We start from the raw sequence: 27,029 nt of genomic DNA on the forward strand, positions 1-27,029 counted from the left end.
ATAGTGCAATTTGGGGGTTTAGTTTCAAATCTGAGGGCCAAAGCCTGGAGGGATACTATGAGCTAGATGTGTCCCCTAAATTCATATGTCGAAGCCCTAACTCCCAACGGGGCTGTATAGTATTTGGGGTAAGGAAGTAAATACGGTTAAGTGAAGTTGTAAGGGTGGAGCTTTGATCTGATAGGACTAGTATTCTTAGAAGAGACACCAGATATTAGGCCAGGTGCGGTGGCTCACACCTGTAATCCCAGCAATTAGGGAGGCTGAGGCGGGCAGAACACTTGAGGTCAGGAGTTCAAAGCCAGCCTGGCCAACAAGGTGAAACCCTGTCTCTACTGAAAATACAAAACTTAGCCAGGCTTGGTGGCAGGCGCCTGTAATCCCAGCTACACAGAAGGCTGAGATAGGCGAATCGCCTGAACCTGGGAGGCAGAGGCTGCAGTGAGCCAAGATCCAACTATTGCACTCCAACCTGAGCAACAGAGCTGGACTCTGTCTCAAAAAAAGTGCATAAATAAATAATACGAAGAGACACCAGAGAACTCTCCTTCTCCCTTCCTTCTTCCCTCTCCCACCCTCTTCCTCTGCACATACAAAGAAGAGGTCTTGTGAGCACACAGCCAGAGAGCAACCACCCCCAAGCCAGGAGAAGAGGCCTCGGAGTAAAACCTCCCTTTCTGGCACCTTCATTTTGGACTTTTCAGCCTCCAGACCTGTGAGAAAGAGATTCCTGCTCATTTCTGCTTCACCACCCGGTCTGCAGTGTTTTGCTACAGCAGCCTGAGCAGACTAGGACAAAAGGTTCTTTGGGCCTCTGAGAAGTGCTGTCTTCAAGAAGCCACAGAGTTGGATGTTTTTTGAGGAGCTGCTTGGCTGCAAAGGTGATGACGAATCCTGTCTGACTTCCTCAGGCAAGTGGCATGGAGAAGAAAGACCCCGGGCTAGAGTGGGAGACCTGGGTCCTGGGCATGGTTCTGCCATTCCCTCACTGAGATCCGAGGCTTCCCTCCACGCCTTTCTAGACCTCAATTCCTCCATCTACACAAAGCGGACATGATGGTTGATCTTTCCCTTTTTATTTTTTATATTTTTATTTTTATTTTTAAAGACAGAGCTTTGCTTTTGTCGCTTAGGCTGGAGTGCAATGGTGCAATCTCCGCTCATTGCAACCTCTGCCTCCTGGGTTCAAGCAATTCTACTGCCTCAGCCTCCCAAGTAACTGGCATTACAGGCATGTGCCACCATGCCCAGCAATTTGGGTATTTTTAGTAGAGATGGAATTTCTTCATGTTGGCCAGGCTGGTCTCAAATTTCCAACCTCAGGTGATCTGCCCACCTCGACCTCCCAAAGCACTGGGATTACAGGTGTGAGCCACTGCGCCCGGCTGATGGTTGATCTTTAATGACCTTCTCTGTTAAAAATTAGAGATGCTGGCTGGGCATGGTGGTTCACGTTTGTAATTCCAGTGCTCTGGGACACCAACGTGGGAGGATCTCTTGAGGCTAGGAGTTGAAGACCAGCCTGGGCAACATGGTAAGACTCTTATCTCTACAAAATATTTTTTAAATTATCTGGGTATGGTGGTGCACGCCTGTAGTCCCAGCTCTTCTGGGGCTGAGGCAGGAGGATTGCTTGAGCCCAGGAGTTTGAAGCTGCAGTGAACTATGGTAGCGCCTGCCACTTTACTCCAGCCCAGGCAGTAGAGTGAGACCTTGTCTTAAAATAAATAAATAAACAAATAAATGAGATGCCTTAAATTTAAATTTTAGGTTTTAGATTATGTCTTCACTCTGTGTGGTCTACTCAGACTGGAATCCGGAAGAAAAATGTCAGGGACGCTCTCTAGGACTTCATGGAGATACAAGCCTGGCAAAGGCAGGAGCCAGAATGGATTAATTCCCTGCCCCTAGACCCCCTGCTGTCCCCGGCTCCTAGACCTTGGCCCAAGCATGGCTCTCAGCCTTGATAAGGCCTTCCTAGGAGGCCCAGGAGCCCTGCAGGAGGCAGAGTGCAGAAAAGGGCTCAGAGCCCATCCAGGTGGAGAACATGGGTCTGCGTTGATCATGAACCAAATGGACAGAGGGGCCAGACCTGGGGCGCCTACAATGGGAAGGTGATGTGACTGTGGAGGCCAGTCAAGGCTCCTGCCCTGTGGTGAGGGGAACAGATAAAGAAATACGTCAGCAAAGGAGAGAATTAACTCAGACCAGGGTGGGAGGTCACATATCGGCCCCCTGTGCTCACCTCCAGAGGGGAGCTGGCACAGAGGGGCTTCCTCATTCCAGAAGGCTTGTTGGGCTCAATTCAGGGAACCCCTGTCTTCCCACCTCTGTTGGAATCCTTACTGTAGCCTACTGGATCCCTGCATGAGACACACCTGGGGTTCTTAGTGAGTAGGCAGATCCCCAGATACCTACCCCGAAAAGCCAGACTGAAAGAGAACCCCCAGGGGTGGGGCCTGGGCATAGCCAGTCTCCCCAGAGATTCTCAAGTTCACTAATATCTCATAAATCTCTGTCTAGACCAATGGTGTTCAATCCTGGCAGTGTACTGAGATCACCTGGGGAATTTTTTTAAAGCCCAATACTCAGATCTCACCTAAGACCAATTATGTCAGAATCTCTGGGGTGTGCCCTGGACATTCATATATTTTTAAAGCTCCCCAGTCATCCCAGTGTGCATCCAAGGACTGCACTAGCTACAAATCAATTCTAAGAGCCTCAATATGAACATCTGGGGAAAAGGAGAAGTTGTGGGTCTCAGATAAGAGAACTAACTTGCCCAAGGTCACAGAAGGAGGTGATGGCAAAGCCCATCCTGAAACCCAGACCTGTTTCCTGACCATGGGCCAATTTCTTCCTGACACTGCATCTCTTTTTAAAAACCAGAGCCCAGGCAGGCAGTGCCCACAGTATTTCACTTTAATAATGTTGGAAACCAGTACAGTCAGGGCCACTATAGTGATGGGGCGGGAGCCTCGATGGCGATTAGTGGAGCCGTAAGTCTTTCGCTTTATCCAAATCTTGGGCAGTAATTTAGGAAATTTAATTAAAGGGGGAGAAATGGGGACACCTCGAGCTCCCTGCCTCCTGTTATAATGAGTGAAATACACCGGGCTGTAAAAGGAAATGCTGTCTGAGACGCAGCTCTGATGTTTTATTGCCAAGTTTTATTCGCTGATGTTAACGTAATCGCTGGAAACCGGAGCTCTTATTAACACACATATTTTCACAATGCAGGGCCCCTCCTGCTCCCCCCTCTCCCTCTGAGCTTGTTCACCCACCTCCTAGGGTCAGCCCTGCTGCTTTCTGGGCATGTCTATGCCAAGCCTGAATTTCCCCGCCGGTTTCATACCCTCCCATGGCAGATAAGACTTTAATAGAATTCCATTGCTCCTCGGAGCTCAGTAATGCATTCTGGAAATTAGGTGGCTACATACTAAAGCCATTGTTCCCGCTTATAAATGGGCTTTCTCAAGGCCAGTGACCATGGGGGTTCTGATAAGTCTCATGAAGACTTGCTCCACATGTTATTGGTGTGTTAAAAGGTGCAACTCTGGGCTTACATTGCTCATTGTTAGGGGCTGATACATTTAAGTAGTTTCTCCATGAATCAGGCAGCCTAGGTATTTTCCCTCTCTTGGCATTGATAGATGAGCAAAAGGAAGCCATTTAGACGGTGCTATATAGGGCCCCAGCCCACATGGTGAATGATTTCCAATGCCTGGTTTAATTTATTTTTAAATGAAATTTGTTATTGATTCTGGATTAAAAGGACAAATCTTACGGCTGTTACCACTGACAGAGCCACAGTGCTCAAGTGACACCTCTCAAGGAGGAAGGGAGGGTGGCCTCTCTGAGTCAAGGGGAGGATATGGAGACTCTCCAGGGAGCTTGGCTCAGCACTAAGGGGCCGTGCAAGATCCCATGCTTAGAGGGAAGTTTAAAAATATCATCTTTCCCAATTGAAATACTTGATGTGACGCTCACTTCTGAGCCTCATTTGTGTAATGGGAATAGCAGTGATATTTGCCTCATGGCATCCACACGACCAGTAGATGCTTGTTTAGTAGCCTCCAGGGATGTGAGGCTTTCCATCTCCTGCAGCATTCCCAGAATGAAATAACTGACAGGCGCCACCCACCTTGTGAATTCCTAGACTGTTTCCTGGGCTAGTCTTTGCTTCCCTTTTGCCTCCACTAGGCTCTTGGCTTCCACGGCGCCCAGAGATTGCACTTGCATTGGGAAGCAGACAAGAGGTGCAATTGATTGCACAGGGGAGGAGGATGAGCTGGGCATGTGTCCTTTCACACCTGGCCTCTGCCCCACCTCACTGTGCAACCTTGTGCAGGTTATGTCATCTTTCTGAGCTTCTGTTCCCTGTCAGTAAAAGAAGGAAGGGAATAATAGCAGCCTCAGGGGTTGTTGTATGAATTATAGGAGATCATGGGTGTGAATGTGATTTGTAAACTGTAAAGTGCAGTTTAGGTGCTACAGGAAATACAAGTGGGGCATTATGGTGTACAGGGAGATCCCTGAGCTGGGAGATGGAGGACCTGGATCCAGTTCTGTCATGAGTGGCTGTGACTCTCAGAAAGTGAATTACTTTCTCTGGGTCTTAGTTTCTTAAGGTGCCACGAGGGTAGGTTGAACTAGATGTGCCCAGGCCTGAAAGCATAATACCTAGGCACATCTAGTTTAACCTATCCCTCTTGGGTAGGTTGAAATCAAACATGGAATTTTTTATTGGTTCTGGAATCAAACACATCACGGCCTTGCTATTTCACTTTGGGTTAAATACCTAATTTTTCTGAACCGATGTCCTCATCTGTAGATAACAAGAACACTAGTCAACATGTATTATGTATTTGCTATGTGCCTGGCATTGTTCTAAGTGCTTTCCATGTAGCAACTCATTTGATCCCCACCATCCTGCTGTGAAGGAGTTATTATTACCCTTATTTTAAAGATGAGAAAATTGAGGAACAGAGAGGCTAAGCAACTTATCTAAGGTTAAAAAGCTACCAAATGACAGGATTCAAAACAGAGAATATGGCTCTAGAGCCCACGCTTCTAACCACACCATCCTACCCTATACGGCCTGGTGGTTCTGAGGATTAAGTGGAATAATGAAAGTTCTTAGGGCCATTCTGGGCATACAGTGATGAGCCAACAGAGGTTTGGGGACTGGGAGAAGGCAGCAGGCATTTCTTCCCATGGGGACTCAGGCTGAACCTTGGCCAACTGGGAACTTAGCTAGATAGAGGGTAAGGCATACAAGCACAGGGGAAGGTCTGGAAAGGGTAAGGATGTAATGAGGCCAAGGCATGCCCAAGAGAGCACAGGATATGTGCAGGAGGTGAGGCCAGGACCCTGATTGCAAACTAGAGAAGTCAGGTTCTCACATAAACAGGCCATCAGAGGGTTTTTAGCAGAACTATGACATCACGAACATTTTCAAAGGGATACAATCCCTGGATGTCTGTCCTTGAAGGAACCTTGGTCTTGTTCCAGGCTTCAAGGAGAAAGGACTTCTGAAGGTCAGCCAGTGGACTAGGGGCACGGCAGCAATGTGCTGCCATGCCCCCAGACCCCTTCCTCTGTAGCCCTGAAACAATCTCTTGTTTACTCCTCTGTCTTCTCCTCTCCCTCTCTGTCCTCTTTCCTGTGTCTGCTCCCTCCAATCTGTGGTATAAGAGGAGAAAGCCCGTGTTTGAGTCCCAGTTCTGTCACCACAGTCTCCTTGCGAGCCCTCAGGCTGAGGTTGAAGGAGTCCTGGGTTTTAGTTCTACTAACATGGTGGCTGCTATGTGATCTGGAGGATTCCCAGTTTCCACATCTTTATGATAGAAGCAGTAGTCCATTTCACTGGGAGCGAGGTTCAGGGGATTTAATGAATGACAAAACGCATGTGTAAAGTCCATGACACCTGAGCAGCCCAGGATAACCTAAACACCACCTCTGTGTGGGAAGAAAGTGAGAAGTGAGAGAATCAGGCAAACACGGTCCCTTCCTTCAGGGCGTGTTGGCCCAAAGGTGAGGCGTCGACTCCTGGGACCTGTCCTCGGTGCTGAAGGGAGCGCTGGACTTTGGATGGTGCCGGAACACAGTGCTTGTAAGTGTAGGACATCGTGGGGGAGGTGTCCTTAGTTTGGAAGGAGCAGGATTGTTGCTGACTACCACGGGTCCTATCCGGTGTGCCACCCCCAAAAATACTGGAAGGGGAGGTGCTAAGACGGAGGGAAGATAGTGAGGGGTTATGTGCCTCAGGCTCTAACCTCGTTTTCAAGCTTGGACGGCGCTGTCCACAGTGCTGGACGCGGGATCCACCTGTGTTCTGGAGTGGGGGGTGGGCTGTCGGAAGTGTTGACCCTGTTTGGCGGGGACGGGGGAGAAAATCCGAGGGCCTGTCCACTGTGTGAACCCTAGCATCAAAGGGCTAGCTGAGACGCTGTCCGCGGTGCGAAAAGGATAGGCGCTGAGGGCTGGCGCTATCCTCCTCCGTGGTGCTGAAGCCGGGAGGACCAGGCCGTGTGAGCCGCGAGGCCTGGGGAAGGGCGAGGGATGAGAGCAGGAGGGACCCCGCCCGGGAGTCAGCGGCCTCGGCCGACTCGCCGTGGGACCTCAGAGAAGCCAATTCTCTAGTTTCAGGTGCTTCCTCATGTTTTAAATGGGACCAGTGGTCCGCCCTCCAGTCTGTACTGAGGGTCTGTCTCATCAGCCCCAGTAACACGGGTTGGGCAGGTATTGGAGGACTTTGTTGGAATTCTTGCTCTTGGGAATGGAAATGGTGCTCTGTCCCCCTCCCCTGCCACACGTATACACACACACACAAACCCCATTGAGGCTCATTGGTCTAGGGAAGGAGCCTACAGTCCAGAAGGGGGCGATCCCATCCACTACATAAGGCCCAGTATCTTCAGAGCCAGGAGCTGCAGCAACTGGCCTGCCTCACTCCCATTACAAAGACTCGAAAACTGAGTCCCAGAGAGGGGAACACCGACAGTAATCACTACTGAGCTCCTACCACGCCTGTGGCATTATGCTAAGCACTTTGCATGCACGATTCCGCAAATCCTCACCAGGACCCCCGCAGACAGCTATTTCCCTGCTTTCTCAGATGAAAACCTCGAGGCTCGGTAGACACCCGAACGCGATCACACAACAAGGGCGGCGGCAGAGCTATCACCAGGTCCCCTGTGTCTCAGCACAGGCTCCCACCCGACCTCGCCCTCACCCCCAGCCCACTGGCCCTCGACCCCGACCCCGCCCTGCCGGTAAAGTTAGGATCCTCTGAGCTCGGTGGCTGGCGGCGGCTGCCCTGGCTTTTCTCCCTCTCCCCGATGGATGGTGTGTCTGTGGCTGAAGCCCGTTGGGTCATGCTTTGCGGGAACCGCGTCCCTGGGGTGGCTCTCTCCGCCCCATCCCGGCCCCGCCCCCGCTCTCGGGCGGGGGAAAGTTGCGGGTACCGCTTTAAAAATCCCAGCCTGGACAAAACTTTGATGATAAATCAAGCAGCAGATCCCTCCGCCGCCTGCTCCAGGCGGGAGGAGGGAGGGGAGGAGGAAAGGGAGGAGGGAGGCGGGAGGAGGGAGGAAGGTGCGGCGGCGGCGCGGCGTGGCCTTCCGCGGAAGGGAAGAGTCCCGCAGTCGGAGGCGGCCGGCTGAGCGTGCGCTCGCTCCCCGCAGCCTGGGCTGGGCCAGAGCCGGGCGAAGGCTGGGAGCCGGGCGGGGCCGGGGACAGCAGGCGAGGGGCAGCGGCCAGAGCCGGGGAGCCAGGCCGCGCAGGGCAGAGGACGGCGGACACGGGGTCTGCGGTCTCTGGGGCCCCGATGTGAGGCGGCGGCGCCCCCAGCCCGAGCGCGCAGCATGGGGGCCCCGCTCGCCGTGGCGCTGGGCGCCCTCCACTACCTGGCACTTTTCCTGCAACTCGGCGGCGCCACGCGGCCCGCCGGCCACGCGCCCTGGGACAACCATGTCTCCGGCCACGGTGAGTTCGGTCGCCTCCCCCGCGGACTTCCCCACCAAACCCCACCCCGGGCCGCGCCACTCCAACTTGGCCGCCCCAGGGCTCGAACCGGCGGCGGTAGTGGCGGGAATCCCGGGACGCCCCCTGCCGGCACGGTTGACCCGCCCTGGCACCCCAGCCGGCTCTGTGGAGGAGGGGGCGCACCCCCGAACCTCCTGCCCCCCACACTCACGGATAAGCACACCTCCATGGCCACGCCGATATGCACCGCCGTGGACACCCAGGCACAGTCGCTGCTTTCTCACACTCACAACTCCTACTCTGCACATCTCCACACGCGCCTCAGGTCCCCCTCCTCACTGCAAGCCCTTACACTTATGCCCACTATACAAGCACATCAGGCACTGCGCTGGTGGGCTCACTCTGCCAGCTGGCGCACACGCTTTGCCACAACTCTTGCCTGCCCACCTGCAGACACCCTGGTGCGCGCGCACACACAGACACACATACACACAGAGAGAGAGAGACACACACACACACACACAATGAACACACTTTGCTCACCCACTTCTCTCTGCCCATCTGCCTTTACTCTCCATGGGTTTAACCCTGCAGAGGCCCTTGTCTCCTCCCTTTCCACACCTGCTCCTTATACCACTGGCAGGTCCTGGGGGGCAGAAGACCCTGTTTCTTGAGAACTGTTTGCCTGGGGCCGAAGTCTCCCTGTTGGGCAGGTGTAGCTTGGTGGAAGCCCTCAGAGACAACGGAGTAGTTGGGGTTGCTGCTTGCAGCTAGAGGCATGCGAGTGGGAGTGGAATGCCTGGTGCTTCTGTCTGCCTCTTGGGGTGAGCCGATGCTATCCTTCCATAGGGTACCCCATCCTCATCCTCAGCCCCAGAGGACTGAAATGTGGGAATTCTCAACTCCAGCCGCTGTGGGAGCCAGGGAGCAGACAAACATTCCCAGCACTGGCTGGCTGAGTGTCAGAAGCTCCTGCTAGCCCCGAAGGAGCCCAAGTTGGCAGCAGAGTTGGACCGTATGGGCCTGGCAGCTGTGGGGGCTCCCCTGGCCCCTGTGAGCCTGGCTCTGGGATAGGGGCTCAAGCATAAATGAAACCAAAGGAGACCCTTCTCCCGTGCCACCCTTCCCTAGACGGGCTCCCAGCTTTGTGGGGGAGGCTGCTGCCCCAGTGCTGGGCACTGTTGGCCCAGGGCTGCGGGGAGGTTTGCACAAAGGCCAGAGAATTGGATGATTTATTCTGACAGGAATGATTGAGGGGTAAGAGGGGTAGATAATCAGGGAAGGCTTTGCTGGGGTGTGGCGCATGAGTGGGTTTGCTCCAGTGGAGAGGGGGGCTTCAAAGCCATCCTCAGGGTCTCTGATTTTTGGGAACCAGGACTCCCTGCCCCCCTCTGCCTCACCATGTTTGGTAGTAACTGCTGTGTGCGTCATTTATGTACCCTTCCTACCCCTCACCTATTTTCTACCCACCTGGCTAGAGCTGTGGTGAATAAGGAAAGGGTTCTTTTGATCCTCAACTTACAGATAGGGAAACCAAGGCTCAGAGAAGTGAAGGAAGTTGCCCAAGGTCACACAGTAAGAGAGTGAGTGAACCAGGACAGGCCCCAGGGTCTGTCAGGCAAAGACAGCGCTTTTTTTCCAGGACATTTATCTCCCTGTCAGATTCCCTCCCATTCAAGGGAAACTGGGAATTCCTCCCTCCCCACCCCTCCCCTCCCCACTCCACTCAGTTCCTTGGCATGATTGGAATTTCCACCAGGAGGGGTTTCCATGGAAGGGCTTCCCTGAGTTTGCAGTCCTGAGAGTTAAGGGGAATGGGACTCTGAGGCTGATGGTCATTCTGTTCCTAGAGCACCAGACCCCTGGGAATTAGGTGCCACTCTGTCATTCCTGAGGCCCCACGGTGGCCCCCCATAGATAAGCAGGGTCTGTCTGCCCTTTGTGTGACAGTCTCTACCTGCCCTCTGGTGCCAGGTAAGCTGAGAGGACAGCTCTGCCTAACCAGCTGTAATCTCCCCTCTGCACCCTGAAGGGTCAAGCTAAGGCCCAGGGCAGGGCCAGATGAGAAGGAGGCACCCCTGGCTGCTGGCGAACCTGGCTTCTCTCCTGACCCTCCAGTGTGGCTCTGGGCAAGTGAGCCACCCCTCTGGGTCTCCCTGTGTCCCTAAAGAAACAAGGAGGCCAGCCTGCTTTGCAGGAGCCAGGCTGCCTTCTCCCGACATTGCTAGGTTCAAAGTCACCAAGTATTGGCTGCCGAAGAGCCCCCACAGCTGCCCCTCTGCCGGGCCAAGCGCCCGCCACCACAGGAAGGGTTTGGAGCCACTCACTTAATCACAAAAAGAAACTGTTATTAATGATAGTGAGACGCGGCGAATAAGTGGGTCATGTCTAATAAGCCATTTGTGTTCAGGAGGAGAATACCAATTTGATAAAAGCTGTGTGTGCTGAAAAAGCTCAGAAATTGCTGTTTAGCAGATTGGAGCCTGATCGTTTCATTATTCCTGGGCTCCGTGTGTCCTCAGCTGATTCAGGAAATGTGGCCCAGTCGGAAAGGTGTCTGTGTCTGGGGGTGGGGGGTGGAACTAGAAGCAGGGGATCCTGGGGAGGGGCAAGTTGACCGCAAGTGCTTGGTGGCTGCTCACTCCTCCAGCTCCATCTGACCCCAGCCTGGCCACTGGGCTCCTGCCTTCCACTTGCCTGCCCTGGAGCTTGTCACAAAGAGAGCCTGCAGTCAGACTGGTCAGAAAGGACATCTGTTTTGCTTCCCATCTCCCACCTCCACTCAACCCACTTGGAAGAGCGCTTTTTAGAGGTGTGAGGAATGAATGGGGAGCATGTCTCTCAAGGAGACATCAGGCATAGGGAGGTGGGATGGTGATGGTCAGTATCTGCACCTAGTAGGTGCTCAATAAACTGGAGTGACTTTGATTTTTTCTTATCAGAAAATGTTAACTCATTGCCATGGGCACAGCAGGGATGGGAGGAAAAGGTGCAAACATCGACAAAATGCCTAATGTATGCCCTGTGCTGCCAAGCCCTTGCCAGTGTTAACTCACTCAGGCTGACCATTCATGCAAGGCTGGTGTTGGAGATAGGAGGAAACTGAGGCTCAGAGAGGGCCAGTGACCTGCCCGAGGGTGCTGAGTCTGTACAGAGAGCTGGAAAGCTGTGTTTAGAATGAAGGTGTGTCTGGCAGTTCTGGGCCTGTCTCCTCCAGGACAGCCTCGAGGCAGGCTTAGCCATGGCTTCTTCCTTTGTGTTGCTGTGGCTCAAGCTTGCTGCCTTTCAGCTTCTCAGAGAACCAGGAAAGCAGTGGGTTCCACCAAGAGGAACCAGCCACTCAGAAAGGTGGCAGGATCTTGCCGGGGATACCTCTAGGTTAGAAACAGGCAGCTGGGCTGGACTCCAGGATCTTTCCAGATCTTGTCCAGGGTAGGGATCCCGCAGGCAGGGTCTTTGTGAGGATTTCTGTAGACCCCCCGCCAGCTTGCAGAGGACCCAGGAAGCCTCACATGGCAGAGTGCTGCAGGGAATTGTTACAATCCAGATCCCCCTAAACCCACTGCCAGAATGGTTATTTGTTGGGATCTTGGAATGTGCATTTTATTTTATTTTTTTTTAATTTCTCTTGAGACAAGGTCTTGCTCTATCGACCAGGCTTGAGTGCAGTGGCACAATCTCAGCTTACTGCAACCTCTGCCTCCTGGGTTCAAGCGATCCTGTCACCTCAGCCTCTGAGTAGCTGGGACTACAGGCACACGCTACCACCCTTAGCTAATTTTTTTGTAGAGACAAGATCTCACTATATTGCCTAGGCTAGTCTCGAACTCCTGGGCTCAAGCCATCCTCACTCCTTGGCCTTCCAAAGTGCTGGGATTATAGGCGTAAACCACGTGTCTGTGGAATCTGCATTTTAATAGGTTCCCCAGAGGATTCTCATGCAGCCTTGCGTTTGGAAGCCACTACCTTAAGTATTTACCCATACCTGACAGGAGATGTAGGGACCAGAACTGTCTGATGCTAGGGGCTGTCTTGGTTTGGTTTTGCAGGGGAGGGAGAGGTCCAGATGCTGGCAGGTGGATGGTCCCTAAAAGGAGCCTCAAGAAGCCTCACACTGCAGCGAACAACCCTACTCCTGCCCCCACCCTGCCACACACACACACACACACACACACACACACACACACACACACTCCTAGGCCTGCACCTTCAATTATTCATATACCCCAATGCAGACAAAGATCCTGGGTTGGCCCGGGGCTTCATCCATTGAGTGATTCACTGTCCTGAGATTCTCTCTGTTGCCAGGAGGGACCAGCAGGGGCTGGGGGAAGGAGGGGGCACCGGGCCATTTGGCAAGCAGCCTGTGCACTGAAAAATGACTCTGGCTTCCTTGCGTTCCTTACTGAACTGTTGGTATCTCACCATCAATAAGCCAGCTAGTTTGGTGGCTGGAAGATGGAGAAAATTGAGTCCTGTCTTCCGAAGGTTATGATGTTAAAAATGTGTTCGTCTTTGTCTAGGGCGTTGGTGATTATTCTATCAATTACGCCTGTAAACACTCTGCCTTGGGCTGAGGGTTTCCCGGCCTCCTGTGGGGAATTGGCCCTCACAAGCGGTTTTTCCCAAGTCCTTCACACCAATTGGTTTTGACACCTTGCCCATCAGCAGCTCCCACAGCCTTTTCCCCAAACAAGAGGAGCCGCAGGTGGCCAGCAGGACGCAGGGAATTCGGTTCCTTGTCATGGTGACAGCAAGGGTGGTGGGCAAAGTCTCCTGTGAAAAACAAGTGGGCAGGGTGAGGGAAGTCGGGTAAGTGGCCTCTTCTGACCCACTGTGGGAGCAAGAGATGGAGCTTTTGGAATGAATCATTGAGGCTCTTTGGGATCATCATCCCCAAGCTTCTCTCTTAGATGGGAAGACGGAGACTCAGGGGCAAGGGAGAATTTGCCTGAAATTGCCCTGGAGGGTACTTCTTGGCTTTCGGGATCACCTCATCCAGCTCTGTACAAATGAAGAGATTGGCTGGTTCATGCCTGTAATCCCAGCACGTTGGGAGGCTGAGGTGAGTGGATGAATTGAGCCCAGGAGTTTGAGACCAGCCTGGACCACATAGTGAGAACTTATCTCTACAAAAAAATAGCCAGGCATGGGTACACACCTATAGTCCCAGCTACTCAGGAGGCTGAGGCAGGAGGATCGCCTGAGCCCAGGAGACAGAGATTGCAGTGAACGAGATTGTGCCACTGTACTCCAGTCTGGGTGATAAAGTGAGACCTGTCTCAAAAAAAAAAAAAAAAAAATTAAAAACAGGAGAGATAAACATATGGAAACAAATGTGTGTTGAGTGCCATGCCAGGGCCTTGAATGGTATCATCTCAATCAGTTCTCACAAGAACTCCAAAAGGAAGGACTGTCTTGGGCCCACAGTTTAGATGGAGAAAATTACTCAGGGAGGTTAAGTAGCTTCCCCAAGGTCACACACCTGCCAAATGTCTGAGGCTGGACTTGAACTGAAGAATCTGGCTCCAGGGCTGGGAGTCCTAGGAAAGAGGAGGAAGAGGCCCGGGTCACACAGCGGGGAAGGGCAGGGCTGGGCCTTGAGGTTTGGCTCCGGGGTGGAAGGAGTGCAATGGCCTCCGCATTCCAAACCCAGGAGGGCAAACAGCAGTAAAGCTGCAACTCTGGCAGCAGAATGCCATCCCAGGGACCCTCCAACCTCCCTCGAGTTTTGAAAGTGTGGGGAGAATATGTAGTGTGAACAGCGGCACAGGTGCCCATTGAGAGTGTTTGGTCATCACCTTGAACTTTGGGGATCAAACCAGCCTGTTCATGGGACTGTGGGAAGACTCTCTCAGTCCTGAAAGGAGTTTGGGGCCCGCTGGGCAAACAGGGGTCAGATTCCCTTGTGTCCTGGGACCCAGGACAATGCCTGGCCCAGGGAGGTGGCAGGGAATGAATGAATGAATGAGGAGGAGGATGAAGCAGGGGATGAGGTCTGAATTCTTAAAGCTTTGCTCATTCCGAGTCAATATATTTTTAAACATTTAAATAACTTTAGTTTCATAAGGAATCCATGTTTGTAAGGGGAAAAAAAATCACAGAATTGGAGTACCTCCTCATCCCTGCTGAGCACAGATCAAGGACACCCTGGAGTGGGCAAGGATGATGGTACCTTCAGATGTGATGTTGCAGCCATGAGGATGGTGGGGATCCAAGGGCCGTGCCCTCCTCCCCTGACCCCATGAGATGCCTGCTTCAGAAAAACAGGCAGGGGGCCATCTGGGGACAAAATCCACTCCTTCTAGCTACAGGTTCTGGGGTCCAGAGCCCACCCAACTGGCTCCCATGGTTCCTGCTGCTCCAGAGAAATGAGGTGGGGGTGGGGAGGCAGAGAGGGGGCTGCTGCTCCTCCAGGTCCGCTTCTCACAGCCAGGCCTCCCTTCCCTTTCTTGAAGCCATCAGGAAGTCTCTGGGACTCAGCTCCACCCCCCAACCCCCAGTTCCAACCCTCTTCAAAACCTCCCGGGGCCCACAAGAAGATTGGGTCCTATCTGAGAGATGATTTTAGGCAGAACCTAGAGAAACCTCTTACATTTTAGTAGTTATGCATTTATTTTAATGTGTACTGAAAAAATATAACCAGCACATCAAAACTGTGATTTCATAGATATGATTGCTTAGGATGAGCCTAACGGGGGTATTAAAAAATAGTGGGTTAGTTTATAGAACAACATTAAGGACATAATAGTGCAGGCGGCGAGTGGGCATGTCTGTGGGGATCCACGGTTCGGAAATGCCTGGGGGCATGACCTGGGGGCGTCAGACGGGCTGCTCCAGGACACTGCATGCCCATACTCTTCATACTGGGAGCTACTGGCCTCATGGGGCTGCTGCCATGTGTGGGAAGCTTGGTCATTTATTCCTTCTTTCATTCATTCTACAAATATCAGCTGGCACCCATCATGTGCTGTTTTAGCCACTGGGGACTTACCAGTGAAGAAGACAGTCAAGGTTCTTGCTCTCTTAGAATCCTTAGTCTAGTGGGGGAGACAGAAACCTGAACCTGTAAAGAATATATAAGTATAGAGCTGGGCATGGTGGCTCATGCCTCTAATTCTGGTGACTCAGGAGCCTGGGGCGGGAGGGTCGTTTGAACCTAGGAGTCAGAGACCAGCCTGGACAACATAGGAAGGCCCTGTCTCTAAAACAAAAAAGTACAAAATATTAGCCAGGTGTAGTCCCAGCTACTTGGGAGGCTGGGTGGAAGGATCACTTGAGCCCAAGAGTTCAAGGCTGCAGTGAGCTGTGATTGCACCACTGCACTCCAGCCTGGGTGACAGAGCAAGACCCTGTCTCCAAAATAAAGAAGAAAAAATATATATATACTTACTGTGATAAGATTTAAGAGGCTGGGATGATGTTAAACACGGAGAAGGGCAGTCACCCGTGGGGCAGTGAGGGTACCCAGTAATGAGCTCCCTGGCACAAGAGGTATGCAAGCTGAGCCCAACCCGTTATTAGCTGGGGATATTAGTGAGGAGATTTCTACCTTATTTCCCAAAGGAGCAAAGACTGTTGAAGTAGGCAGAGCAGCTGGAACACAGTGGGCAGCTACTAAAGCTGTGTCACACAGCAATTTAGTAATGGTACCGGCACAAGGGCCCAGGTGGGTGGAGCTCCCAACGCCGGGGATGCCCTGGCCCCACCCAGGGGTCATGGCAGGGATGAGGCCTTCTCTGCCCTGTGTTGAGGCATGGGGACAGTGGCTTTTCGGTGACTTCACTTCAGCTCTTAAAGTGCCAGGGTAAGGAGAGGGGCTGGTGGATGCTGGCTTTCTGTCTACCATGCTCCGCTCTCCCACACCGTGTCTGCCTTGCTGGGTGACTTGGCATATCCCTGCCCCTCTCTAGGCCTCAATTTCCCCACTGAACAATGATGAGTTTGCCTGAGCTCCAAGCCTGTATAATGCTTCCATCTGTATACTTAGAAATCACATCATTTGTCAACCTGCATGTACGTGCATGTGTGTGTGTGCACGCATGTGTGTGTGTGTGTGTGTGTGTGCGTGCGGATGAGGATGGAGCTGGTGGGAGTGGTAGGATTCCATCAGCACTGTAACTGTCAGTGGCCTGCAGGCCTCTGTGGCAGCCAGCATTCACCAAGCACTCTCTGTGTTTCCGCCACTTCCCCTGCCTCCTCTCATTTACTCCTCACCATGCTAGGAGGCGGCATGCCCATTTTACAGAGGAGGACACTGAGGCAGGCGTGGTGCGACTTGCCTGAGGACACACATGCTGAACAGCAAAGCCGGGCTTGAGCCCAGCTTGTGGGATGACAGAGCCAGAGTTCGTAACCTGCCCATCTGTCCTGTTCCCAGCTGCTGAGCTGGGTGTGTGGGCAGGTGCTTTGTTCCGGAGCAATGCTCCTGGCTTAGTCAGATTCCCACAGGGGCCATCAATGCCAAAATGCTGAGAATGCCCTGTTCTGGCTACAAGCACATGGCTCCAAAAGTCTGGACTCCTGTGTCTAAGTCTAGTGCTGTCAGTGGGAAGCAGTGGGGCCCTGGGGGCATGCATGGAACCCTGTGTGTTCCTGCCTGGAATTTCTAGTAGAGGGAGTGGTGTTTTTGTCTGGCTGTAGGGAGAGTGTGTGGGGGTGACTGTGTGTGGTTGGAGTGGAGTGCAGGCTGAAGGGGAGCCTGGGGGCAGGTCAGGACTGGGCTGCTGCCCTCTGCCCTGTGCCTGTTTGCCTCAGTACCAGCCTTCCCTGGCCCCTGCAATATGGGAGCGTCTGGAAGGTTACAGCAGGAGTCAGAACCGAGAGAGGGGCCTTGCTCAGAGCTACCAGCGAGCGGGGCAGCAGCAGTGCCCACCTATGCCTGGGAAGTGCTCTCTGCTGGCCCTCACTCTGCATCTCTCTCTCCTGGTCTGCTGCTGTCTCTGGGTCTCTCTCTTTCTCTCTCCCTCCCTCTCTCTGGGTCTCTCTGATCTTGTTCTATCTCTTTCCCTCTCTCTTTGTTCCTTTCTGTGTCCATTGGATCCATCCTGCCCTCTCTTCTCACCGCCCCCACCCGTTCCTTCCTTCCTTTCTGACACACACACATCTCTCTTTGATGACATGTCAGGATTACACCTACATATATTTTGTATATCATGGTGACACCCACACAGAGCAGGCACTCCGTAAATGTCAGGTGAATGAATGAAGGAATGAATGACCAAATGGCAAAGCTGGAGGAAACACAGACGCTTGTCTGCACTGGTGGTTCCTAATTTGTTTGGAAGTCACATTCCTCTTGAGAAGCTCATGAAAACTATGGATCGGTTCCTCAAAAAATGTCACAGAGTTTTGCCCACAAGCTTCAAAGGGTTTTTTGGGGCCCTCCAAAGCTTGTCTCTGACCTCAAGCAGAAAGAGTCTTCGTTTCGTGGATGAGGAAACTGAGGCCCAGAGCAATCAGGGCTGGCCTTGGGACATGGGACAAGTCTGCGGCAGGGCCGGGCTTAGACCCTGGCATCCTTTCTCTCTCCCTGCAGCCCTCTCACGCTAGCTGGGGGGAACAAACTTCATTCACTTTCTCTAAGTCTTTGGTGAGCATACTTGGAGACTTGGGGTCGGGAAGAGATCATGGGGGACTGGAAAACAGAGACTGGAGCCCAGGGAGCAGGGCTTAGGCAGGTGGGCCAAGAGAGGGAGGTCTCTATGCCTGGTGCAGTCAGGGAAGACTTCCTGGGGGAGGCAGACTTCTTCTGGGCCTGTATCCAAGGACCACTGGGACTGAGAGGAGGACTCCAGAGGCCAGCATGGAGCTGTGCCTGGCTGCCTGGGTCTGGAAGAGGCTTCCTATGGAGAACCATGCACTTGTGTTTAGAAAAGCAGGCTGCAGCTAGAACCTCCAGGAATCAGCTGCAGAGTTTGGTCTTATCCCCTGGAGAAGTGGGCAGCCCTGAGAGCCTTCTGAGTGGGGAGGGTGCATGGTTGGCGTTGGGGTGGGTTGGCCATGGTGAGTGGAGAGGGGCAGCTGAAGCAGGACTTGGGGCTGGAGGGGCTGTGCACGGACAGGAGAGGCCACTCCTGGGAAGGTGCTGAGTTTGGTGTGAGCCTGGCTGAGCTCGTGGTTCATGGGATTCTGGGGCTGGCCAGGTATCCAGGGAAGGTGGGAACATGGGCTCAGAAAAAGAGGGAATCGGCTGTGTGTCTGTATATGTGTGCATGTCTGTGTGTCTGTATATGTGTGTCTGTGTCTGAATGTGTGATATATGTATGCGTGTGTGTGCATGCATGTGTATGTGTGATGTATGTGTGGTGTGTGCATGTATGTGCATTGTGGTGTGTGCATGTATGTGTATGCATGTATTTTGTGGTGTGCATGTATGGGTCTATGTGTGTATGGTGTGTGTGTGTATGTGTATGTGTGTGTATGTATATGTGTATGTGTGGTGTCTGTGTGTGTATCTGTGTATGTGTGTGTATTATGTGTATTGTTTTTTGTGTATTGTGTGCATGTGTATTGCATGTATGTGTGTATGTGTATTGTATGTGTATGTGTGCATGTGTATGTGTGCATGTGTGTGGGTGTGTATGTCTATGTGTGTATGTGTGTTTATTGTGTGCGTATGCGTGTTTATTGTGTGTATTGTGTGTATGCGTACATATTGTGTGTACTGTGTGTATGCAGTGTGTGTGTACTGTGTGTATGCGTGTTTATTGTGTTTATTGTGTGTGTATTGTGTGTATGTGTACGTATTGTGTGTACTGTGTGTATGCAGTGTGTGTGTGTACTGTGTGTATGCGTGTGTAGCGTGTGTGTAGTGTGTATGCGTGGATTGTGTGTGTATCGTGTGTATGCGTGTGTATAGTGTGTGTTGTGTGTGTGTGTATACACTGGCCTCCTTTCTAGTCCTTGCAGACACTAGGCTTCTTCACTCCTCCAGAGCTGAGCTTTTCTCTCCCGGGCTGTTCCCTCTGCCCCTCGTGCTCTCTTCCCGCCTCCCGGCTCCTGGCTCCCCTGTGCTCCGTGGACCGACCCCTTAGAGAAGCCAGAGGCCCATGACCTGAGAGAGCCACTGCGGGGTCCGGGCTCCCAGGCTCCCAGGCTCCCATTCAACACGCCCGCCTTCCGGAGGGGAAAACTGCGGCTTAGGGAGGTGCAGTGAGCTGGGGCCCCACACCTCGTTCAAAGCAAGGGAGCAGAGCCCAGCCCTAATTTCCCCCAGCCCGGCATTTTAAGGGTGTCTCTTGGGGTGGGGGTGAGCTCTTGACTGACCCCTCCTTCCTCAGAGCCCCCAGGCTCAGTTCTCAGCCCACCGAGGTGGGGAAGGTGGAATGCTGACGGCAGGGTGTCTGTTTTGCTTTGTGAGGTTTTAAAAAAATCATTTCCGGCATTGGAGGCGGCGGCAATTAGGGCCTGCTCGCTGGGGAGCCGTTTGCCGCCTGTCATCGGTCCGGGAAAGGGTCCCTAATGGAGGCCCGGCGGCCAGAGCGCAGGGTAGTGGAAACAGTGCTCAAAACAAAGCTGCACTAATGGTCTCCCGGCAGGCAGAGGCAGGAGGAGGGGGAGGCGCGGGCTGCCAGCGGCTGAGGGCCCCTGGGACAGGGCCCAGATCCACCAGCTCTCCGTGGCCCTCAGACACCCTCCAGCTAGTGCAGGAAGCCCCAGGCCCCCGCCCCGCTACTGTCTTCTGGTTCTATGCTCTTGGCCTGTGAAATTCCCTCCCAGGCCGTGGGAACAGTAAGTGCAAAGGCCCTGGGGTGGGGCCCAACCCCTTCAGCCAGGGATTCTCTGGTTCTAGAACAGCCCTGGGGTTTGATAAGTTCAAGGGGCCAGGGGCCTTGGAGAGGGAGGAGCTAGAGCCAGACCACGTGGGGAAGTGACATGACAACAGCCTGATCCTGTGCAGGAGCCCACTGTGTACCTGTGCGGTCTCACTGCGGCCCCGCCCACAGTCCCCATTTTACAGAAGAGGAAACCACGCTAGCAGCTCCAAGGTTCGCTCACCTTGGGGAGGTGCAGTTGGGGTTGAAATCCAGGTCAGCCTGACTCCAGAGCCCATATGTTTACTGCTGTGGCCTTGCATTTCCCAGACACGATCCGGTAGGGGTGGCAGGGGCGGCAGGGGCGGCAGGGCCAGCAGGGGCAGGGGCTGGGGCAGGGCACATAGCCCTGGTGCACATAGCACTAGGTCCTGAGTCGGGGTCAGGTTTGACCCAGGCCAGGTTCTGGCCAGAGGGTACTGCCACCCTGCCCACTGGGCACCCCCAGAACCTTTGCTCTGAAACATCCTGAGTGCCTGCCTCCACCTGTCCCCATCCTTGGTCTCTGCCTCCCTTTCTGCCCCATCCTTCATGTTCCTGGCCCTCCTGGCTCCACCCTCAGCGCCCCCCACAGCCCTCATTCTTCTTTCTCCTTCTCAGTGGCTCTGAGGCTGCTCCTTTCTCGGGTTCTGGGGCAAACCCATTCCTGTGGCTGATGCAGCCTCCTTTGCTTCCTCTACTTCCTCCCTCTCAGCCCCTCCTGGCAGCAGGGACCGCTCTATGCCTTGGCTTTGGGGTCTGACACTGAGGCTCAAGTCCTGCCCCACTCCAGCCTCTCTGAGCCTCGTTATACATCAGTGCAATGGGCTCACTAGCTTTGCAGGATGTGCTGGGAAGGCGGAAGATAAATGGTATCAGTAGAGTCTGGACGCCTGTGTGCCCGCTCCCGGCTCCTGGCTCTCTGTCCCGGCCCCTGCCCTATCTCTGGCTTCCCGCACACTCCCACACTTGCCTCTCTCCCTCCCACTCGCTCTCACTCCCTGTGCCTCTCACTCCCTGTGGCCCAGACATGTGGGAAGAGGAGGCGGGAATTCCACTGGGGAAACCTGCTCAACTCCCACAATCCTGCAAGTGCCAGAATATTTTAGTTCTCCTTAAATCTCCCTAGATTTGTAATTCCACTGCTGTCTCCCTCAATATGTGCTGGTGGCCTTGGGAGGTGCCCTGCTTCCAGCTGCTGGCTCCAGCACTTCCTGCCTGGCTATGTCAGGGGGGCCTGGCAGGGGACCTAGGCAAGTCCCCACCCCCTCTGTGCCTCAGTTTCCCCATCTGTAAGAAGAGGACAATGAGAGTGGCCACTTCCCAGGTTGATCTGGGGATTAGGTAAGATATTTCATTGTATTAAAGAAACACCTCTATAAAAAGTAATAAATTACAGATATGTGCCACAATGGTAGATGAACCTCAAAAACTCTGCTAAATGAAGGAAGCCAGTCACAAAAGACTGCAGTTTACATGAAATATCCAGAATAGGCAAATGTGAGAATGCAGCTTTGAGGCTGCCGGGGTTGGGGGAATGTGGGGAGTGAGGAGTTTCCTTTTTGGGGGAGACAGTATTTGGGACTAGTTATACCACATTGTGAATGCACTCAATGCTACTCAATTGTTCACTTTAAAATGGTTCATTTTGGCCAGGTGCGGTGGCTCACACCTGTAATCCCAGCACTTTGGGAGGCTGTGCTGGGTGGATCACCTGGGGACGGGAGATTGAGTCTAGCCTGGCCAACACGGTGAAACCCCATCTCTACTAAAAATACAAAATGAGCCTGGCATGGTGGCACATGTCTGTAATCCCAGTTACATGGGAGGCTGAGGCAGCAGGATCGCTTGAACCCGGGAGGTGGAGGTTGTGGTGAACCGAGATCATGCCACTGCACTCTGAGTGACAAGAGCAAAACCTCATCTCAAAAAAATAAAAGACAATACCAATACTAATAATTAAAAATATATTTTTAAGTGGTTAATTTTATGTTATGTGACTTTCACTTTAATTAAAAATAAATGAATAGGAAACATTTCTGTGGCATGTGCCAGGCAGCCTAGCTTATAAATATTAAATGTGCTTAACGCATTTAAGTCTTACAACACCGCTATGAGGTCATTGCTATTATTAGCCCCATTTTACAGATGAGGAAACAGAGACCCAGTATCTCCAGGCACTTAGCATGTAGTAAGGACTGAAAAATGTAGGCTATTTCAATTTTTACTAGATAGGGCACCCCCTCCTCCATCAGCTAGGGACAGGCAAGGACCCACCTGGGTGAATGTGCTTGTGTGTGTCTAAGACTCAGCAAGGAGTGGGCTTCACCAGAGAACAGCAGCTGTTGTGGACCTGCTGGTGCTACACATGGAAACAGGCTCTTCCCTTGCATTTGTGCATTTAATCCTCAAAATAAGCCTGTAATCAATGACACAGTGGGAAGCCAGCTCAGAGTAGTGAAGCAGCTTTTACAGTGCTACCCAGCAAGTCAGGGGAGCTGCGGCTTGCATCCTCACTGTAAAACCTGGGCTTCCCCTCGTCCTAGCCCCTGGCCGTCCTTCTGGCCCCTTCCCCTGTTAACTGCCACACCAGCACTTCCTGTGGGCAGAGCACAGTCTGAGCTCTGTGGAGCCTGAGGTTGCAGAGAAGAAGGAGGCTTTGGACTGGATGGGACAAGAGGCCCTTGACGGCGTGCAGCCCACGAAGGAGAGTAACAGCTCCCACAAGGGACAACATCTCTTTGATGTCTTCTATTTCATTCAAAATTTATGACTTCTATATTCTATTCCATAATATATTCATGTTTGTTTTAATACAAAAATAATGTTCTTGAACCATGTTTCTGGACTGAAGTCAGTGCCTGAGGAAGTTGCTTTTCTGGTTTGAGCAGCACAGACTATAAAGGAGTCATCCATTCATTTCTTTGTTCATTCATTCTCCAAGTATGCATTCGGGTCTCTTCATTCCTTAAATGGGTGTTAGTTCTCACTATACGCAAGGATGCTGTCCTGAGAGCCACACTGGAAGAATCAGCAGGGTTGGGATAGGGAAGTGGCAGGCAAGGTTTCCAGGTGTGTGGTCCAGCTGGAGCAAGGCTTGGGGGTGGGAACCAGTGATGGATTGTGGGATTGGGTCATGGCCATCAGAAGCCAGGGCCGGTGACAGTGCTGGGTGCCTGCTGGTGTCCACACTTGAGCAGGACCTGTGTCCCAAGCCCCTTGTGATTAAGAAAAGAGTCTCTGCTTTGTGATGCTCCGACTTCAACACCTAACCCTTGCCAGTCTCCCTTGTTAATGAGAAAAAATGGAGATTGAGGCTCATAGCCTTCAGCAGGAGAGCTTCTTTGGCTGGAATTTACGAATGCTGTTTGGTTTTCATAGCGCTTATTTTTACAGTTATCCTCTATTTATGGCAAGTGATGCTGATTTTTCATTTATGGTGGTAATAAAAGTCTTCTTTTAACCTGAATTTATTTAAGTAAAAAGGGAAAGATGCTTTGAAAATAAATATTAAGTAAATAATGGTGCATGTGGTACACGGATCCTGTAGCAATGGTGATGGCAGCTAAAAGGCTGGACTTGGGAGGCCTCTCTCTGGTATGCCCTTTCTCGTTCTGAGTCCCTCCCTGACTGTGCAAACCTTAGTCAGCCGTCAGGTCCAAGCATGTCCCCTCTTCCTGGTAGCCTTCCCTGACTCTCTAGGCAGTCATGAGCCTATTTTTCTCCCAGGATCTTCTAGAACCTTCTAGAACCTCCTTCCATAGCTCCAACATACAGTTTGCCCTGCATAACCCTGGGCAGCACTATGATTCATGGCCATACGAGCAGTGCACATTCTGAACAACTGTACGTGGCAGTCCAGGTTCAATTCCAACCATTGTTCCTGTAACAGTCTCTGGCATGTGTGTGTCTCCTGGGGACTGCAGGCTCCCCGAGGGCAGGGGCTTGATCTGTGGCATCCTGGGAAAGCTGGCACAGGGCCTGGCTTAGGGTAGGGGTTCCATCAAAGCTGATCTCTTCTATTCCTTCTGAGGGAGGACTTCAGCTCCTACTGCACGCCCAGGCAGACATCGCCCACCAAGGCTGCAGTTCCCTAAGCTTTCTTACAAAATGCCTTCTCCTCAGCCTCTTAGGAAGAAAGCCATACACATTGGCTTGCCTGTGGCAAGGTAAAACAAACTTCATCAACTCACGCCTCCATCCCTCCTGCTGCAGGCACCTGTCAGGGGCCACGGGCTGCCCAGAAAGAAACAAAGAGAACCCTTGGGCTCCTCCCTGGGGAGGAGAGGGCCCTGGACGCAGCCAGTCTTCTCTGTTCCTGGAGGGATTTTTTCCATCCTGTTTATCTGGGTTTTCTTCTTATGGGGGTTGTCTCCTGATTCTAGAAGCCAGCTGAGATTTACAGGTGGTTGGGCTGGGACCTCATTAAATCCTCCCTCTCCAGCCCTTTCCCCTGGAGAGCCCTTATTCGGCCTCCCAGCTGGAAGGTAAGGTGGCCAGAGGCCTTCCTGAACCTGGAGCACACACCCTTGTGGCCCTGCCACCCAGCTGAGCTGGGCATAGAGCAGGCTTCCTGGAAATGGCCCCAGAGAATCACACTTTTTCTAGCTGAAAAGGATGGGGCTTAGATAAGATTCAGGCTTTGGTGGGGAAATTTTGCTGCCAGCTTGAAGTCAGGCTGAAATCTAACTTTGTCCCTTGATGCTGTGTTATCTCAGGCACCGACTCTCCCTCTCAGCCTTGTCACTCCCTCTGTGAAATGGGGCTGATAATAGTACCATCTCATTAAGTCTGAGAGGATGAAAGTGGTCCTGGGTACAATGTCTGGCATAAAGGAGGGGCTTCCTTCCTTCAACCCTGGGGCAGGGGACTGGCTCCAATGGCCCCCAGGTTCTCTGAGCTTCCGTTTTCTCATGCTGCTGGAAAAGGCCGGGTATGGAAGTGGGCAGCGGCTGTGGATGCCCCTCACTTGGTCTTCATCACTGCAACAATGGTGCCAGCAGAAACAGGGCAGGTTTGAATTCTAGAGCCCCAAGTCTGGGTTCTATTCCCAGCTCCTGGTCCTGACTTGTAGTGTGACCTTGTGACACATGTCTCCAAGCCTCAGTTTCCCTGCCTGTCATAAAGGGACAATGATCCCTGGCCAGCAGGATGGCTGTGAGCATCATATAGGATCAGGCACATCACCCTCCTGTCACATCGTGGGCTCCAGTCAAAAAGATGATGCCACAGGGTTGCTGGGCTGGCCTATAGCCAGCAAGGGTGGGGGAGCCACTGGCAAAGCAGCCACCTTCTCCTGGCACTGTTAGCCTTTATTTATTGCCCTGTTTCATTCTTGGTTGCATTTCACAAGATGACTTTATGGGCCATCTCAGGGGAGCCTTCAGCCTGCCTGTCAGTCTGGCTGTGTGGCCCTTCGGCTGGGCCAGGTGGGCCAGGCTGGCCTTGGGCAGCCTGTGGTCACAAGGACCAGGAGGAGGGGCAGTGGGGAGGGGGCTGGCCTGCTGAGCCTCACTCAGAACTTCTCTGGTTGCACATGTGCATATTGTCCACAGGTACAGTCCCCCCAGAAACTCCAGTCTGGCACAAGCGAATAATGGTGCATGAGTAGGTACCCAATAAATGTTGAGTGAATGAATGAACTGGATGAATGAATGAATGAATGAATGATCTCTATGCCTCTTGGTTTTTTTCCTTAGAACTTCAGTCCTCTGGGCTTTTGTCTGACCTTTTTTTCTCATTTGATTCATTCATTGATTCATTGATTCATTCACTCATGTGTTTAGCACATGCCTAGCCACCTCCCTTGTGCCTGATCTGTGCTGGGCAATGCAGGGTTCCTGCACTGGGGGAGCTCCCAGCTTGCAGCAGACCCAGACACCTCAGCATCTGTCATGTAACACACTCCAGGACAGGGAGAGGCAGCCTCAGAGACCACTGGGGGCACCAAGCAGGGCTTCCTGAGGAGGGAGGGCACCTCCAGGCAGTGGACTACCTGTGAGTCAGGATTCCAGGGACAGTGTGCAGGCTGTGTCCTTTAGGGGGACATATGTAAGTGGCTGGGAGGGGCTGCAGTTGGGGTCCAGGCAGAGCCAGAGCCTGCAGACTTTGGATGCTGAACCTGGGTGCTTGACCTTGACCCTGAGGGCTGGTAGTTTCCCAATAAGGCTGAAGTACGGGAGCTTCCTGAAGGCCCCAGACAGCCCAGAGCAGGGAAAATGGGATCCTTTCCCTGCCTGCCACCAGAGCTACTACAGCGGAGTGTTCCCTGACACCTACTATGTGCATGGCCTTGCTCTGGCTGCTGGGACACAGCAGTGAACAGACTAGAGTCTGCTGCCTTTATCTAGAATCTCCATCTTTAACTCTAGTTGGAGTACAGATGATACACAAACATAAAATAGCCGGGCGCGGTGGCTCACACCTGTAATCCCAGCACTTTGGGAGGCCAAGGCAAGTGAATCACGAGGTCAGGAGTTCGAGACCAGCCTGGCCAACATGGTGAAATTCCATCTCTACTAAAAATACAAAAAAATTAGCTGGGCATGGTGGCACGCACCTCTAATCCCAGCTACTTGGGAGGCCAAGGCAGGAGAATCCCTTGAACCCAGGAGATGGAGGTTGCAGTGAGCTGAGATTGTGCCACTGCACTCCAGCCCTGGTGACAGAGTGAGACTGTCTCAAAAATAAAAATAAAAAATAAAAGTAAATAAAATAAAAAATAAGCAACATATAATAGGAGAGTGATGGGTGGTAACGAGAAAGATGAAGTTGGGAAAAGGGGGACCAGGAGAGGGAGGGGAAGTAGGGAGGGCCTCAGTGAGGAGGTGACATTGGAGCTGAGGCTTGAAGGAGTTGAGGATGTGGGGAGGGACATTCTGGGAACAAGTCCAGGGTATTTTTGTTTTCTTTCTCTCTTTCTTTCTTTCTTTTTTAGATGAGGTCTCGCTCTGTTGCCCAGGCTGGAGTGCAGTGGCATGATCATAGCTCACTGCAGCCTTGAACTCCTGGGCCCCAGCGATCCACCCACTCTAGGGAATTTTTGTTGTAAATCTATTGCTGCAGTGAGCCCAGGGAAGCCAGCAGAGGCTTTACCAAAATTATGGTGAAATATACATAACATACAGTTTCCCATTTTCCCCATTTGTAAGTATATGGCTCAGCAGCATCAAGAACATCGCTACCATCCAGTCCAGAAACTGTCCATCATCCAAAACAGAAACTCTGCCTGGTCCGTAGCAACTC

The 27,029-nt window shown here is 52.5% G+C and overlaps 1 protein-coding gene across 1 annotated transcript in view; it reads left to right on the forward strand.

The window, feature by feature from the left end:
• Window positions 1-7,645: 7,645 nt before the first annotated feature.
• Window positions 7,646-27,029, forward strand: part of VSTM2L (V-set and transmembrane domain containing 2 like) — a 43,349-nt gene continuing 23,965 nt past the window's right edge. Inside the window, exon 1 of the mRNA XM_035298571.3 lies at window positions 7,646-7,989. Within this exon, the coding sequence (XP_035154462.2) occupies window positions 7,869-7,989 (121 nt within the window). The 5' untranslated portion in view covers window positions 7,646-7,868. The remainder of the gene's footprint in view (window positions 7,990-27,029) is intronic.

The sequence above is a fragment of the Callithrix jacchus genome, chromosome 5 (assembly GCF_049354715.1).
Source record: "Callithrix jacchus isolate 240 chromosome 5, calJac240_pri, whole genome shotgun sequence".
NCBI lineage: Eukaryota > Metazoa > Chordata > Mammalia > Primates > Cebidae > Callithrix > Callithrix jacchus.